Here is a 16,535-nt window from a genome sequence, read left to right as displayed (position 1 = left end):
AAAAAAAAAAAAAAAAAAGTTTTTATAAACCTTTAACATTTTAACATTTTCTCACCTTGCAATCAAAAACTTCTAGCATTGCTCTGGGAATTTTACATGACAGACAATGCAATTGCAAAGCAGAATTAAATCATGCATTGTCTAATCTCCCTCGTCTTGCCAGCGTCAAGGGGACATGTCATCTGTCCATCACATCACAGAGACAATAACCATGCTGCCAATGCTGCATGCAAATACGATAACTGCTCACCCCTAATCCAAACTGACCAATTAACCTAACGCTCAGACTTTTGGAAGTGCTTGCAGAGAACTCACTCAAAACGAAATGAAGAAAAGCACTGGCTATGAATCTTACGCAGGACCTTCTTGCTGTAAGGCAGCAGTGCTAAAAACTGCAACACTGTGCAGACAAATAAATTTATTCTCAGTATAAATACATTTAAATTTAATCCATCATCCAAAAACAGAAAGACTTTGCACAACTTCAACTTGGCCAAGAGGTGGCCGTTCACCTAAACTTGCAGATTGTGAGAGCATCGATCAGAGAAACAGCCAAGACACCCACGGAACCTCTGGAGGAGCTGGAGAGCTACGTAGCTCAGGTAGGAGAATCTACCAGTTTTGTGAGTCACACACTCCGCAAAACTGATTTACGTTGAGGAGTCGCAGAAGGAAGAAGCCGTGAGGATGCAGGAAAGATTGAAAAAGCTTAATCCAGAGACATTACAAGACACTGAATCTAACTGCATGCAGTAACAAACAGGTGGCCACACTGCATTGCCTTTGTCAAGCAAGCAAACACAACACCCACACTGTCTCTGGATCCCGTTCGCTAATGCCTTTACAGATTAGAAAACACCCCCTCGATGTTCCGCCTCCCGCACCCCTGCATTCACAGCAACATGAAACAAAACAATGAGAAAAAAAAAATATAAAAAATCAGACTGACACTGTTAACTACAACCCGCAGTGTTTAAAGATCGAATGTCATGAATGTGTAAAACGAGTATAGCACCAACCGAGCCTGACCAGCGCGAGAACTAATTATCTGCTGAATGGCTGCTTTGTCAGGCGTTTGTTACATGGAGGGAATGAATGGCCCGAGGAGCTGAGAAACTCCAGCCTGCTCCTCCCTCTTATAAGTCGGCGCCTCTTTTCACTCTTTTGAGTCGAGGAATTCCAACAACCCAGTCAGGCGCAAACGATTGGAAATGCGCCGCTCGGAAGAAATTGCAATCACGCTTCCTCCCGCCCCACACCCCCATCCATCCCCCGCCAAAACTCTTGAATGCAGTCAGGTGGTTCGGAGTGACGCTGACGGGACAGATCTAACGGGGCGTGTATTGACGGAGAGACGACAGAGAGCAGGGACTGATGAGTTTATCCACACCGGGGCGAGCCGGGTGATCTCGCTGCTTTCAGGTCGCCGCAGCCTCACGTGCACAGCTTTGCCCCGGCGGTCAGACAGTCTCAGTAATCACAGATTAATAGAGCAGGCTAATCCCATTCACAGGCAGGTCACTATGAGCAGACAGACACCCTTCCCCCAACTCTGCAAAAAAAAATAAAAATAGGGGGCAAACGGACACCGCGCCACCTTCCCGACACCCACCCTTCTAGGGGATCCATTAAACAGATCAGCAGTTCAATTCACTGAATCACACATTGTTGAGCTTTTCAATTCCACTCTGATCAGAAGGGATTAGGTTTGCAACCGGCATTATCTTAACTTCTACGATCCCTTTAAATATGCCAGCTGATACCATCAATTGGTTCAGATAATAAGGCTTTAATGAAGTTTTGCCCTCTCGCAATAAAAGAAAGCAAAAGCTAATTCAGTAAATTATTGGAGGCATTTCATGATTAATCAATTTGTCAAAGCTACAAGCCGTTTCAGCTCGGAGCTGACTGCGCACATTGATTTCCACCTAAACCCCTGCCTCCCTCAGCACAATTTTGCAGGAGACGCGTTTAGAGGGTTATCAACGGAAATGTAGCGGCCAGCGACCGTCGGAGCCGAGGCGAGTGGGAGCCGCTGGGCCAAATCTGATTAACTTATTAGCTCCGTCCACTGATCTGATGTCTTCGGACCATAGAGGCTGACCGTTTTCTCTCACCAAGTTTAAAATAAAATGTGAGCAGAAAGCAGTCACGAGGCAGAAACTCCTCCAGAAAAGTTTGCACAAGATGTCCACATTGGGGCCAAACCCAGAAGTCAGCGTTAAGACATTATGTCAAGAGTTTTATTTGGAAAACTTCAAAACTTAAAAATGGGTTTCAGAGGGACTCAGATATTAATCTTTAATTACTTCAATTTGAATCATTTTGAAATTTAGTTAGGATTCAGTTAGTTTGGTTTGGATTTAACAAATTTTGTAATCTAAGCACATTAAAAAAATAATAATAATAATAATTGAAATTGAATTTCTGTCCACAAATTAACTGACTGCAAGTCTAAAACAATATGACTTTTTTCCTTTTTAATCCGCACGTGTGATACTTGTATTCTTTCAATTTAAATTTAATCATTTTACAACCACCGGTACTTTCAAATTTTTGGTAATATAAATAGGTTTTACTTATAGGACCAGAGCTGAAAGAGATAAACAGACATAAAAGTGGCATGCAGTTTAGATTAAAAAGTCACTGCACAAGCACATTTATGAATTAAATAAGTAAATATTGCAGCTCTTCAAAGCTGTTTTTTTTTTCTCTTAAGTTTAGATTCACAAAAAAACTGGCCATGCAAAAAAATAGCAGATTTACAGGGACAGCTATTGCTGCCCACGCCTCGGTGCTCTTTTGGTGGCGCCACTGTCAAGAGATTAGCATCTGCTATTAAAGTCTTTTTAAATCTATCAGAAAAAGAAAACGGGCTTTCTGAGAAGTCTCCCTTTCCACAAACACTGACTCATCCGACTCCCATCATACTAATAATACATTTGTATTTGTACAGTGCTTTCCTAAGTACTCAAAGACGCTTACTGGCCCCATCATGTGATTCTCTCCCTTCCTCTGTCGCACGGCAACAGCCCCCGCCGGACATCAGGCGAGCCGGTCCTGCCCCCTGGGATCTCTGTGGGAGTGTCCTTTTAGAGTCATCTCCTCCAGCTTCTACAGGCTGTTTTCTCTGAAACTTAAAAAAAACAAAAAAAAACACCCCCTTCTCTCCGTAGCCATGCCGGAAGCACATCCCTGTTGTTCTTTCCTCTGAATCCGTCTCCATTGCAAAAATATTCATGCTTACTGGTACATAATTGCCCATGAAATGCACTTTAGGATACAACCCAAACGAGACCGAGCTCAGCTTTCCAAATGATTACTGTAGCAGGAAATTATTCAGACTGCGGATCAATTGGCAATCTTATCTAAGCTCATAAAATAGGCCCTGAGATTTGATTAAGCATTAGGCAGAATTAGAACATTTGGCTGTCTTAGTTATTTGCAGACAGACCGATTCCTAACTCTTAGCTGAAATAACAGCGGCATGACCTGCGCATAAAGCAGAGAAAGGAAAATCAAACACATGCAAAATTAAACCAATATGTGCCTGTCACTCTCCTAAATCAAGAAGGCTCAGCAGAATAGTCAAACGCAGGTTTTCCCATGACTCATGGAAGGTGGAAACCACAAATCATCACCTGCAAAAGATCACAAAATATTTCTTATCTTTTCCGCTACCGACAGCCTACACATCTTTATTCCCGCCACGCTTCAGCTCGCCGTTCTCCCAGCTTATATAACACCTTTAAGATATCTGCATTTTCGCCAATAACTCATCGACGTCTGCAGACGTCGAAAGCCTACAAACACAAAATGTCGTTGGCAGCGATGACAGGTTCCTGGCCCGGGTCACACACGGATTATTACTCTTCATCTGAAACCATAAATCAAGTCTTTTTGTTTCCCTTGTGAGATTAAATGGAAATTATGTTAATGTGAGCTGCTGCCAAACACGGCTGTGTGTATTTTTTTTTTTTTTTAGGATGTGTGCTCTCAGCAGTCATTATGCATAAAAGTACCGGGGTTGCAAATAAAACTCTGGTCTTACCTGCTGATTTTGGAGTGAACTTGTCCCTGTTGGCGGCGCAGACGGCCAGGAGCCGATAGCCCAGGTCCAAGTCGAAGCCTTGCTGCGCTGCTACGCGGCTGACCACCTGGACCCAGTGAGAGGAGGCAGAACGGTTTTTAAAACCACAGAAAAATATGATTATGACTATTTTTCAGTGGCGTTGGTGTACAGTACAAACGTTTTAGTCGTTCTTTCACCTGTTTAGGTTTAAGAGGGTTGCTGTAGTATTTAGTCACACTATAGGAAGAAAAAAAAAATCAAATTTAATGGGCTTTTGTGTGACAGACCAACAGAGAGCAGGGCATATTTGGAAAGTGGACAAAAAGGTGACAATATTTTCATAATTCCTTGTGAAAAACAAAATCTGAAAAGTATGGGGTGCATCTAAATATAGATGCACCCCATACTTCTGCCTTTTTTTTTTTAAATCACAGAAACAGTTCAAGTTCAGTAAGATTAGTTAGAGTGTCTCTGAACAGCAAATCCTGCCACATATTCTAAATTGGATTCAGGACTTTGACTGAACCATTGCAGCACATACATGTGCTGTATGTATGTATGTTTAGGGTTATCGGCCTGTTGTAGGGAGCACCTTATTTACGAACCTCCACATACAGTGAGGAGGTTATAGAAATGTATAATCGCTGGGGTATTTATACATTTGTATTTAATGACAACACATTTTAAATAAATATTTTTAAGTTATTCCACAGGGAAGTTTCCATCAAATTCTACAAACACTATATGTTTTTCAAACCTCAAATTCTGTAACAGTCGAACCTTCCGTCTTTATACAATGATAGTAAAAAGTAAGGGACAGACATGACAAGCTTAACTCTTCTCGAGGACGCTGCATTTCACTTTATCCTGATCTAGTGACCTTTTGGCAGCATCAAAGATCCAATTCAGCTTAAATGATGGAGACACTAAGAGTTTATAGCTTCCATATGAGTTGGTTGACAGCAGGATGAGAAGCAAATGTGGCCTCCAGTGCAGAGATGACCCACTGAGAGGAAACATTAGGAGACACATCAACATGCCATCGGAGGCGATGTAAATCACCATAATGTCCTGCAACAATCCTTTGATTTGCCCTTGCCATTATCAGCTCAAAGAGAGCTCCTCAACCCTTCAGGACATACAGGGTTCTGTTTGGACCCACTTCGACATCTTCCATCCCTCCTTGTCCTTTCGACGTCCCGTCGTCACACTCCGAGACGAGTTCTGAGGTTGCGGAGCTGAACTCTGCCGCATGCACCGTGTCATTATCTCCAGTAAATATAGTCCTGACGTGACACCAGCTCAGGATACGTACATCTGGGCTTTATTTAGAGGAATGTCCCATTAAGCAGAAGAAATATGAGCGGAGACGGCCAAATTAGAATCTGAGCTACTGAGGGGACGTTTTCCCAAACGGCAATTTCAGTGTAAAAAGTGGTTCCAATTCCAGGTCTTTAATTGTACGCAGTTGGTGGAGTTGAGGTGGCCAACACGTGTGTCATATCTTAGGCATTGAACCAGCCGTGTGCCTGTGACACAAGCCGCTTTACTGTTCAGGAGTAAATTGTGACAGAACATTTGTGTCATCCTCAGATGGTGATTGATTGAACAGCTCTCTGAAAGAGTTTGAAAGCTTGGGATATTGTTTTATATTCTAACCCCTGATCTGTCGGCCGAGTTCCTTGGTCTCCATGATGCCGTTTGTTCACTAATGTTCTCTAACAAACCTCTAGTGCCTTCACAGAACACATGTATTTATACTGAAATTGAATTACACAGAGGGGAAGTCTGTTTATAAATTAGATGTAAACATATATATATTTTTTAAGGGTCTTAGAGTAAAGTGGAATGAATAAATCAATCAATCAAATTTTATTTGTACAGCACATTTCAGCAGCAAGGCATTTCGAAGTGCTTTACATAATTAAAATAAAAACAGCATGTCAGAAAGAGAAAGAGATTTAAAAAACATAATTAAAACGTTAACAGCGAGAAAGAGAAATAAAAAGCTGTAGAACTTTAGTTGAGATGCCGTCTCAACTAAATGCATGACGCATTTTTCCGTTTTTATTCGGTTAAAAATCTTAGGAAATTATGCACCACTTTATTTTTTTTCTTTTTGTTGGTCTCCCACATAAAGTCCCAGTGAAATAAATGGAAGTTCGTGGACGTAATGTGACAAAAAAGCTTTGTACTCTTTACAAGACACTGCAGGTGAAAACATGAAATCCACGGGACGGAGTGCTGTGTAATTTTGCAATTACATTAGATTAACTCGGGTCTACAGAGCTCATAAACTAAAAGGAGGAAGCCGCGACATTTTCACGGCAGGACACAAATTGAATTGGCAGAATGGAGGAGAAGTCACCTGCTGGTGCACATTAAAGCGGCGACAGAAGCAGTCGCTCGATGTGTCACAGTGGCTTCGCTGACTTTCGTGCACTGCTGTAGGGGATACAGGCTGCACTTAAAGGTGCAGCGTATTTTCCTTTCATCTGTTGCTGGCAGCAGCGCGTTAAAGCAAAGGTGACAGGAGAGCGAAACTTCTGCAGTGCACGCCAGTGTTCTTTTTGAGGGTCTTTTCTGTATCAATGGCAAAAAAATATATATATTTTCTTGCCACCAACCACTGCTTTAACACTCGACTTGATTAGTTGTTTTATTTTTCATTAAATTCACCAGCCTCCGCACAAGCATTTTAATGAGGTCACTCAAAGGAGGATAAATCGGAGTGCTTCCTCTTGTACAAAGTGCCTTTATATATATATATATATATATATATATATATATATATATATATATATATATATATATATATATATATATATATATATATATATATATATATATACCCAGTGACCTTATTGAAGATCAGGCAAGAAAACATTAGCTGTCTTATGTCCCTGAGAGAGTTACGCAAAAAAGCCGACACAGCAGTTGTTTTTTAGCGGCTCTTTTCGACGCCCTTGAAACAACGAGAGCGAGGCTGCGGGGCGGAGCTGGGGACTCACCGTTAGGCATCCCATCAGGCTTTGCTCGAAGGGGCGCTGGAAGGCTCGGGGGTCTCCGCACCAGTCCAGCAGCTCGGTCGCCGCTGTTTGGAAATTTGCTGGATTTTGTAAGTGCTGTGAGGAAACAAAGAGGACAATAAAGTTGCGAAGTGTGCTGAAAATCAAAACAGCAGACAGGCGACGGGCACAGCCGCATTTACTGTCCAGCTAAAGATGAGATGATGGTCAATAAAAAAAACGGCGAAAGTGTTTTCTCGACGGTTACAAAATGAGTCAAAGTTTACACCGCAAGTTCAGAAGTGTCACCAAAGGAGGAAATACCAATACCTCCCCATTTGTCATACAGCCTTACAGGTGCGTCTCCAAAAAATGAGAAAATCAATAAAACCTCATCTGTATCGGAAATTCAATTCAAAAACTACAACTCGTTACATATGATATAGATTTATTCTGCAGAGAGTGATTTATGTTTCTTAATTTGTCGCCTAATTATAGCTTACAGTTCAGTTTCTCAGCAAACAAGAATATTTTATAGGTCCTATGAAAATGCTGTGTCATTGTTTTTATGAGAAAGACTGCTGACCTGAGAGTCGTCCAACAGACAGGCACCGATACCGTCCACAAGGAGGGTATGCCACAAGCTGCTTTGGTAAAAAAAAAAAAAAAAAAAAAAAAAAAAAAATGCTTGTTCACAGAATACTGTGTCCTAAATTTTCGGAAAGTTTAGTGGAGGGGAAAAGTGTGGTATTGCACTGTGTGATTTGTCAGTTAGCTGGTCTGACTTGAACTTCACAGAAGAATGATATCGTATTATCAAGAAAAACATGAGCGACACCTGAGCCAACCATGCAGACAAACTGAAGGCTGATATTAAAACAACCTGGGATTCCTTAACGCTTCAGGGAGAAACAGGTTGATTAACTGTCTGCAATGACACGCTGCACTGATGGTGCCACTATTATCACTGCTATTACGCTAGCATTTACAGAATTTCCCACTTTTCACTGAATTTTTTCGACAGCATAATGGCTGCCATTTGTAAAGCAGCCAATCCAGGAGCAACATTAATTTTTCTTGCCGCAGATTGGACGGCTCAAGAGTGAGGAAGAGGAAGAGTGGAGATGTAAGCTGCTGCAGTAGTGTTAAGATTGCTTCCACTAATGTATTAAATATTGATGATGTGTGCGCTTCACTTTATAAATTGAATTGTGGTTTCGCTCGAGACCCCCATCTTTACAGCAACAATCCTGACCACGGTTCTGTTTTACTTTAAATCTTAAAAAAGAAATAGAGAAAGCGGATCTACCCATCGCAACCGGACACTTCAGCTGTGAAAGCTTTAAAAACCTCAACATAAACAGCACTCAGGAGTAATCTGGAGCCTTTACAGAGATCACGCGCAAAAACCTTTACAGTGCACTTGCTCAAAACGGGAACAAATGGACTCCCACTACACGAAATCAAAGGTAAATGGAGTGGGTTGTCATCTTAAAGCGAACTGTTGTCTTCTTAATGTGTGTGCGTGCTTTGATTTCACTGTTCACTGCTGCTTTTTTCCTGCTTGCTCTTTAGGGGGCAGCAGAGGTCAGGATTTGATAAGGCGGCTTTCGTATCAGTTTGTGAAGCTGGCATTTGACAGAGGGGGCTTGGGAGGGCTCGATGAAACCAGGCTCGTTCATTTTCTGCTTTTGTCTGTGACTGTGATACACTAAAGGAACTCATGTTGAAGTGAGACGTGGCAGAGTTCCAGTGCATGCAAGTTTCTGAAGGTGGTTAAAGTGAAACACATACAGATGCTAAATTTAGGAGAGTCTCTGGAAGCTAGACAACACGTGCAATCAGCGCACCGGGGATGGAGCGGGAGAGAGGAGGAACATGTTGGAAGGGAGGGGGGAAAGAAAGCACACATCGCCACTTGGGCTTGAAGTGATTACTGTTCTTTGCACTCGGAACAATTGGTCCCACCAGTGTGGCTGTCACACGGAGTGCTTGGCACTGCCACGCCACAGATGTTCCCCTCTTTATGGCCAAAAAACCACCAATCAAACCCAAACCAGTGGCCAAGAAAACACCCTCCACCCACTCCGCTACTCTATCGCTCTCTCTCTTTCTGACTCAACATTTACACACCAGTCAAAGCTCGGCTCAGTTCGAGGGGGGAAACAAAGATGGACAGGACGTGCAGCGTCCTGAGACTCGCACGCAGCCCTCCTCTGTAGTCGCGTCTGGAAAACAACAAGCACATCTGCAGCCTAACTGGAAGTGACAGAGCGTGCGATCTGGCAAACACGCTCTTTCCATTCAACAAAAATAAATAAATAAATAAATAATAAAAAAAAAAATGCTGCTGTTCTACATTCATTGGCGCAACAGAGAAACATATTAATGGAGACAATTAACCCAGGAAAGGGAGCTCAGCAGCAGTGAGACAAAAACAGCTGTGTGGTCTAAGCAGCAGCAGCAGCAGCAGCAGCTCCACTTTATCTTGAAATATTGGTGCTAAGGAGTTGGAGGAAGTGCTCCTGCAGGGAGAAGACAGTATGCAGGGTTCTGCGGAGCCTCCACCACATGTATGCATCACCAGAGAGTAGAGTTTGACAGCAAGCCGGCTTCCCCACTGTTAGAGGAAAATCGTAACTCCGAAATAGATACCAGCAGTATCAGACAGCCCATCTTTCTCTCAAAGTATTCACAACGGTGCAATTCTGAGATGCGAGAGAAAAACAAGCTGTCAGGGAAAATATGTGCCGGGGTGAAATCAGATTGCCGTTTTTAGCATCTACTTGGATGTTATAACCCGAGAAAATGCAGTTGCTCTTCTGTGTGCGAGCTCTCAAAGGTTAAAAGGCGTGTTCTTGTGAGGTCGTTGCTCTACCAACTCTAAAACAACATGCAACGGCTTGCAAAAGCATTCAAAGGCTCAAACTTTTCACATTTTGTTTTGTTACAACTGCAAAGGTTTTATCTCCTACACCAAAGTAGTGCATAATTGTCAAGTGGAAGGAAAATGGCACGTGGTTCTCAAACTATTCTTACAAATAAAAATCTGAAAACTGTAGCATACTTACTCTCTATGCTATGCAAGTGACAAAGTGTCATTTGTGGCACAAATGTCACCAATGACAAAGCTGTATGTGCGGCTGACTTGGACTCAGGATGATAATCTTGAGATCTGACTTGAACTTTACCCCTAAAGACACTTCTGTGGGGTAATGCCTACACTTCTCAAGGCCAATAGCACTGTGTTTCTTTGTCTTACCAAAGAGAAAAACGGCACAGAGAAACTAATATTCTGCTCCAGGTTCTTAAGTAAAAGATCCATTCATTCATCAGATAGCATTTGGCTGAGTTATTGTTTAAATATTCCATTATTGCAATTTTACAACGGAACAGTAATTTAAGAATTACCACAGCAATGATTTTCTGATCTGACTTTCAACCCTCTGATTCAATCACGCTGACGGATTCCAATTTCCTCCACTTTATCATCGCGCTCAGCAGCAATTCATCATTTGAGCAACAAAATCAATTTATTACCCTGTCCGCCGCTCCGGCTGGGAGCAGTCACACGGACGCGTCGCATCTTCCAGGAAACAACACTTAACACAAAAGGCCGGGCTTCATTTGTATTCCCGGGCCTTTCTTTGAGATGCCAAAAAATTTCCAGCGGGCGCGCTACAGTTTCAATTAAAGCAAACAGCTGGATTGGTTTACAATATTTCCTTAATTATTTTAATAGCTTGGATATTGGACAATGGGGAGCGAGGGAGGGGGAGAAGATAGCGAGTTAATTGTTCTGATCTCCCCTGATGATCATCTTTGTGCGCGGGGAGGAGAATAGACGGCCAGCTGAATGGGCTCGCCGCTAGTCTAATTGGCAGGACATAAATGGTATTTATTATGCGGGCCTTCCAAACCCTGATTGTCTGCAGCACAAAGCTCGCCTCTATTAGCAGGGTGCTGGCTCTTACTGGTCGATTTGAAATGACCCCACGCTTTAACCATTTATTAGATGGACTGGAGGCCTACTCGTGTGCCATGGATCTCTCTAATTGGTGTGTTTACCCCCGCGCTGCCTCCTCAGGCGCTGACGTCGGGATGTATTTGTTTAAATTTTTGTCCTGCCGGGTTAATACATTTAACCTCGAAACATTTGAGCTGTGTAAACTGTTGTTAGACACCAGCAAACCCCTTTCCTGCACTTGTGTGAACCCGCTTTAATAGACCCTCTCCACGTTCATTACAACCAGCGGAGTGGATATTGAATTATTTAACACCCTGCTGCGATAAAGGTAGCCAGGGTGAGGACTGAGAGTGTTTACCTCTCTTCGTAATATTACTTAAAAACATCAAAGCCACATGTTGTCTCAAGCTGCTCCCCCACTGGATGAAAGGATTTGTCACGGACATGTTTAAGTATGACGAGAACCGCCTCAAAGGCCTACTTCGTGTCGTTCCGAGGGACCTCGGCGCTGAGCCGAGAAACAAATGTGCCGTTGGTTTAAGAGCCGGGTTCAGACCCCCGCAGTCTGGGCTTTACGTGACTGTGTGTCTGTGTAATTCTTGCCGGCGATTCGTCCCGCAGTAAACTGCGGAAAAGCGGGAACAAAAGGATTTGTTGGGAGTCAGCGGTGGTGGAGGAGGATGGAGAGCTGCTGCTCTTTGACCCCGGTCAGTAACCCGAGTCACACCAGAGTTCTGACAACAGGAACCGAGCAGGTTAGTTACTTTACTGCGGTCAAGTGAGAATGCTGAGGAGCATTCTGACTGATCATTTTCCACAGTTCTTCCTGCTGTAGAGTTAAAGAGTTAATAGCTTTAAAGGCTGCATGTACGGTAAGTATACACTATAAGTCTCAAAGAAAAACTGACACATAAACTAGTATGAAATTAGCAAACCTGGACATTTTGGTTCTAAACGAGTAAAACTGAACCTTTTTTTTTTTTTTTGCAGATTTTTAAGACCAGTTTGTCCACAAAATGTGCCATTTAACTTTCTTTAAGGTAGTTGTCCTGATAGGGAATTTGTGAACAGCTCATAAGTTTTGCGTCGTGGCAAAGAGGCTTTCCAACCTTAACGACTTGAAACTCATCAAATAAATCATCAAAAGACAAGTGGAGATTGAATACAAAACATATTGCAAATATACTCAACAATTAGAAGACCTGTTTGATTGTTGTAGAGGCAAAAAAAAAAGTATTTCTAATTCTTCTGAGTTTGTAATTGGGTGTTAACTGCAGGCAGACCTCTTTCGCAGCAGAGCAATAGAGGAGAGTGGTTGATTTTTAGAGCTTTGATGAGGTGGATAAGATCAGCTTCACATGTAAGTATCAACCAATCACTGATCTCCAGCAATTTAAAAAAATAAAATAATCGAGCCAATTTATTGGCAAACCCCTATTTTAAATTAAACATGACCAATATACATTTTTACATATTTTATTGAGAAATGTGAGACTCCTCTCATTTTTCCTCTCAGAAACACACTTGTCGGCTGAATGAAAATAATTTTCATTTTAAATTTGTCGGGGGTTCCGAACGATTTGGGGCATAATTTTAAAATAACATCGCTGCCGGAAGCCCGCTCGAAATCAGATTGCAGAATGAGAACCGGCGCCGTCCCCCTCCGCCTCACCTGCTTGATACACTGCAGACGATCATTGGTCTGCTGAATGTGCCTGTCCATCGACGGAATCGAGTTCATGTTGATTGTCCCCGTCTGGCCTCTATCTGCCAGCCATTAAACTGGAGAGTTCTGTAACAGAAACACAGACAAGTGTTAAGGCTCAGCTCCAAGGGAGGCTGCTGATCACATCACCACCAGGACACAGCCTCTCTCTCTCCCTCTCGCTTCCTCTGTGTATGTGTGTATGCTGTGAGTCAAACAGGGAGATATTGATTTGGCAGGTGACAAGCACCTCGCAGAGCCCAAAGGATGACATTCCCACTCAGCTCCTGTGACACCCTTAACAAGCCCCGGCGGTTGCCCCCCGTACACCTTTGGAAAAGACACGCTGGACTTAAGGCAGGATGTCTGGCCGTGTTTAAAGTGCCTCTGGGTGAAAATGAACCGAGGTAGGGAGGGACACACACACACACACACACACGCGCACACACACACACGCAAACATAATGCGTCAAACCTCACAGTCTGTCAGCATTATCTCAGAAAACTGCATGAAGCTCCTCCATCCTGCTCTGTGAGAACATTAACTTGGCATGTGGCTCTCTGTTTACATTACTTAGCCATTATGTAATCTTTGGTTAACAATTATCTGTATGCTGGGCCCAGACATGCTCTACATATCTTTCCCTCTCCTCCTCCTCCTCCTTCTTCTCCTCCTCCTCCTCTTGTACTCGCTCTACCAGAGTTCCTCTAACGAAACTCCTTACAGCGCACTATTGATTCTGAAGCCGGAGCTCATGGAAGCCCGTTCTCTTTCTTTTCATCCTGGAGAATAATTTTTCATGTAGGCCAAACAATGGGGTTGTGATCTGACATACTACACAGGATTATCGCGAGTAAAAAAAAAAAAAAAAAATTATAACCTGAACTGAAGGTTATCAGTTTTGCCTCTGGGAGACTGATTTAATGCTGCGTTCAGTGTCAAATAAATATTACAAAACGGTTGTCGGCTATAACTCAGAGTGACCTGCATCTCAAAGTGGAGGGGTTAGTGAATTAATGGGCACATTTATGAGGAGTGAAGAGCATCCCCTCCCCTCCATCCTTCCATCTACTGGTGTCTCCATCTTTCTTTCTGCTGCTGCAGGGCCATCTCATCCCCCACGCTCCTCCCTCCCCCTCACCATCTCTCTCCATTACCAATCTCACAGTGAGAAATTTCCCTGCACAAAGTACCTGCGAGATGACGGGAGAGAGCGAGAGAGGGGGAGAAATAAAAAGAGAGGAGGCAGCATGCTGCACCATACTGATAATGCTCACTTAGGGGTCTCTAGCTGGATTTAACGGCAGGGCCGGTAATCTACTCCACTAGACAGCTAAAGAGCTTTTATGCTACCTATTGGAGCTGCTCATGCCTGTACTTGAGAGGAGAGAAGGGCACATGAGTGCATTCCTCTCCATAAATTAGAAAGCTCATAAAGAAAAAGAGACATCTGAGGATTTTCTTTTTCTCCTTCTCTCCAATTCCGCGTTTGCCGATGAAAAGTATCTGTTTGCTCACATTTCTGAAGTCCTACACTCCGCTCGCACTAAATAACTTCGTGATGGGAGGAGTAGAGCACACAGTTGATGACATAGGGTGTGCAATAATATAATTGGATACTACGGGATGTAATTTACAGCACTACATGGGACAATATGACGTAATAAATCACTTCAAAATGATACAACGCGATATTAGTTGATATTTCTAACAGAAATAGAGGGTGGACTCTGGATGGGTCACCAGTCCATTACAGGGCAGCACAAAGACAGGACAAATAACCATGCATACACACTCATGCCTAATGGCAACTAAGAGAGACCGAATAGCCCACAAGTCATGTTTTTGGGATGGAGGAGGAAGCCGGACTACCCAGAGTGAACTCCTGGATGCACAAGGATGACCAACAAATTCCATGCAGAAAGACCCAAGACAACTAATCGACCCCAGGAAACTTCTTGCTGCAAAACAGCAGAGCTACCAACTGCTAGATTGTACAGGCCCACAAATGAAACGGTGTAAGGCAGAGAAGATAGAAGCTGAGGAAAATCCACACAAGACAAAATAAACGCAACACAGTTTCTGTATGTTTAAATATGTTTTCTAAAAAGTTGGTGTTTTGTTGTCTTAGAGAAGTATTTCCTTTACGAATTTAAAATAGTCTTATCTAAAAAATAGTGATTGTATTGTAAGGAGTTGTTTTATAGACTGTTCGATTTTGTTTTTGACAAAACACAAAGTGTGTTCCACAACAGATTTCGGTAAAAGAAAAAAATGTGTGCATTTCCAATTAAAGTTGCAATAAATGAAGCATCCATTTGCAATAAAATTTCATATATATATATATACACACACACACACACACACAAATGAGGAGACGTCCATTGCCTCGCTATATCCCCCAGGTGTGCCCCTCTATACTTCTCCCATTTCCTCTAAGTGTCGCTAGACAGAGGACTGATGCATGGCGCCCGCCGTCACCCTCCACCACCAGCAGGTGTCTCCCTGGCCCTTCAAAGGCCCAGCCTGTGGCACAAAGAAGGCGGAGTGGTGTTACTTTAAGCCTTTACAAGCTCTACAAATCCTCAGCTGCTGCTTCCTAACAGGGCCCACTCAGCCCAGCACTGCCTGTCTGACCTTGTGGTTATTGATGAGCGAGTCGACCTGCTCTCTCCGGCTCTCTCCTCTCTTCGCCTACTCCTCCTCCTCCTCCTCCTCTTCCTTCTCCTCTCCCCCACTCCATGTCATCTCTCTTACCTCCAGCAGTGAGTTAAAATGAGGGGAAACAAAGGTCTGAGTGTCATTCACCTCCATGTTTTTTCAGCCACACAGACATTTTTAACAACAGTTTTGATCTAAAGCCTGCGTCCACACATCGACGTCTATTAGCTTCTTAAGCTCAAAATTATATTAAACATACGATGCGAGTGTGTTGGGGAGTAATTGAATTTCCAGATATTTTCTCTTCCTAATTAACACTAGTCCTTTGTTACATCTTTTGTAACTAACGAGAGCCAATTTAAAGATTAAACCTCTGATGCGGAGCAGATAATAACAACAAGAACCAATTATAAGCCTCAGCCTATTTACATGCTCTTTTCAGATGTTATCATTCTTTATTTTCTCTGTGCCTCTCTACCTGTGATCCTATTGGATTCAGATAGGGATCCCGTCTGCCGTTGGTGAGCGCGCGATTGGGGAAATCGGTGCAGTTTTGTGCCTTACTTGAGCTTAATTTACTGCAAATTGCACGGCAGGCGTTGCACAACAAGTAGAGAGCTGTGGATTCCTACACAACAAAAGACACATGGTGTGGGTGTGTGTGTGTGTGTGTGTGTGTGTGTGTGTGTGCGCAAGAGACCGGAGTGGGAGGGAGGCAAAGGAGTGAGACCCGCTTTCCTTCCCCTATTCAAGCAGGAGCTAAAATATATGTATTGAGTGGGAGCTGTAATAAAACGAAACGGGTGAGGAGATGCAGGCCGGGAACAAATATGAAAGGCAGTGGAGTATGGCGGCAAGGCGATGGAGCACCACCGGAGGATTGGATGAAATTATCTCTTTATAATCAGGGGGCTTCTGCATGGCTGCCTCCTCCATTGCCCGGTGACAGATGAGGCCTACCCCCTTCAAATGGGCTTTTTCGGCATGCTATCAAACCCACCTCTGGGGTAAAACAATGTTTTCTCTCCTCCCCTTGTACGACTACTTTAAAGCTTTGTTTCCACTCGGCACCCCGAGAAGCTCCGCACGTAAGGCTTTGAAAGTGGCCGCGAATTGAATTG

The 16,535-nt window shown here is 43.2% G+C and overlaps 1 protein-coding gene across 4 annotated transcripts in view; it reads right to left on the bottom strand.

Annotated features, from left to right (window-relative positions):
- The window catches only part of LOC106964289 (zinc finger MIZ domain-containing protein 1), a 92,736-nt gene that overhangs the window by 24,406 nt on the left and 51,795 nt on the right, over positions 1-16,535 (bottom strand). For 3 of the 4 annotated variants that reach the window (XM_015059701.1, XM_015059700.1, XM_015059703.1), the window contains 3 exons: positions 12,720-12,839; positions 7,084-7,197; positions 4,052-4,157 (listed from right to left, as the gene is read on the bottom strand). In XM_015059701.1, the coding sequence (XP_014915187.1) occupies positions 4,052-4,157; positions 7,084-7,197; positions 12,720-12,788 (289 nt within the window). In that variant the 5' untranslated portion in view covers positions 12,789-12,839. Of the gene's footprint in view, positions 1-2,985; positions 3,509-4,051; positions 4,158-7,083; positions 7,198-12,719; positions 12,840-16,535 lie in introns of those variants that run through there. The other variant, XM_015059702.1, reaches the window with a different exon arrangement.

Source organism: Poecilia latipinna, unplaced genomic scaffold (genome assembly GCF_001443285.1).
Source record: "Poecilia latipinna isolate Pla-1442-1.1 unplaced genomic scaffold, P_latipinna-1.0 Scaffold1652, whole genome shotgun sequence".
NCBI lineage: Eukaryota > Metazoa > Chordata > Actinopteri > Cyprinodontiformes > Poeciliidae > Poecilia > Poecilia latipinna.
This window is presented reverse-complemented; position numbering and strand designations above follow the sequence as displayed.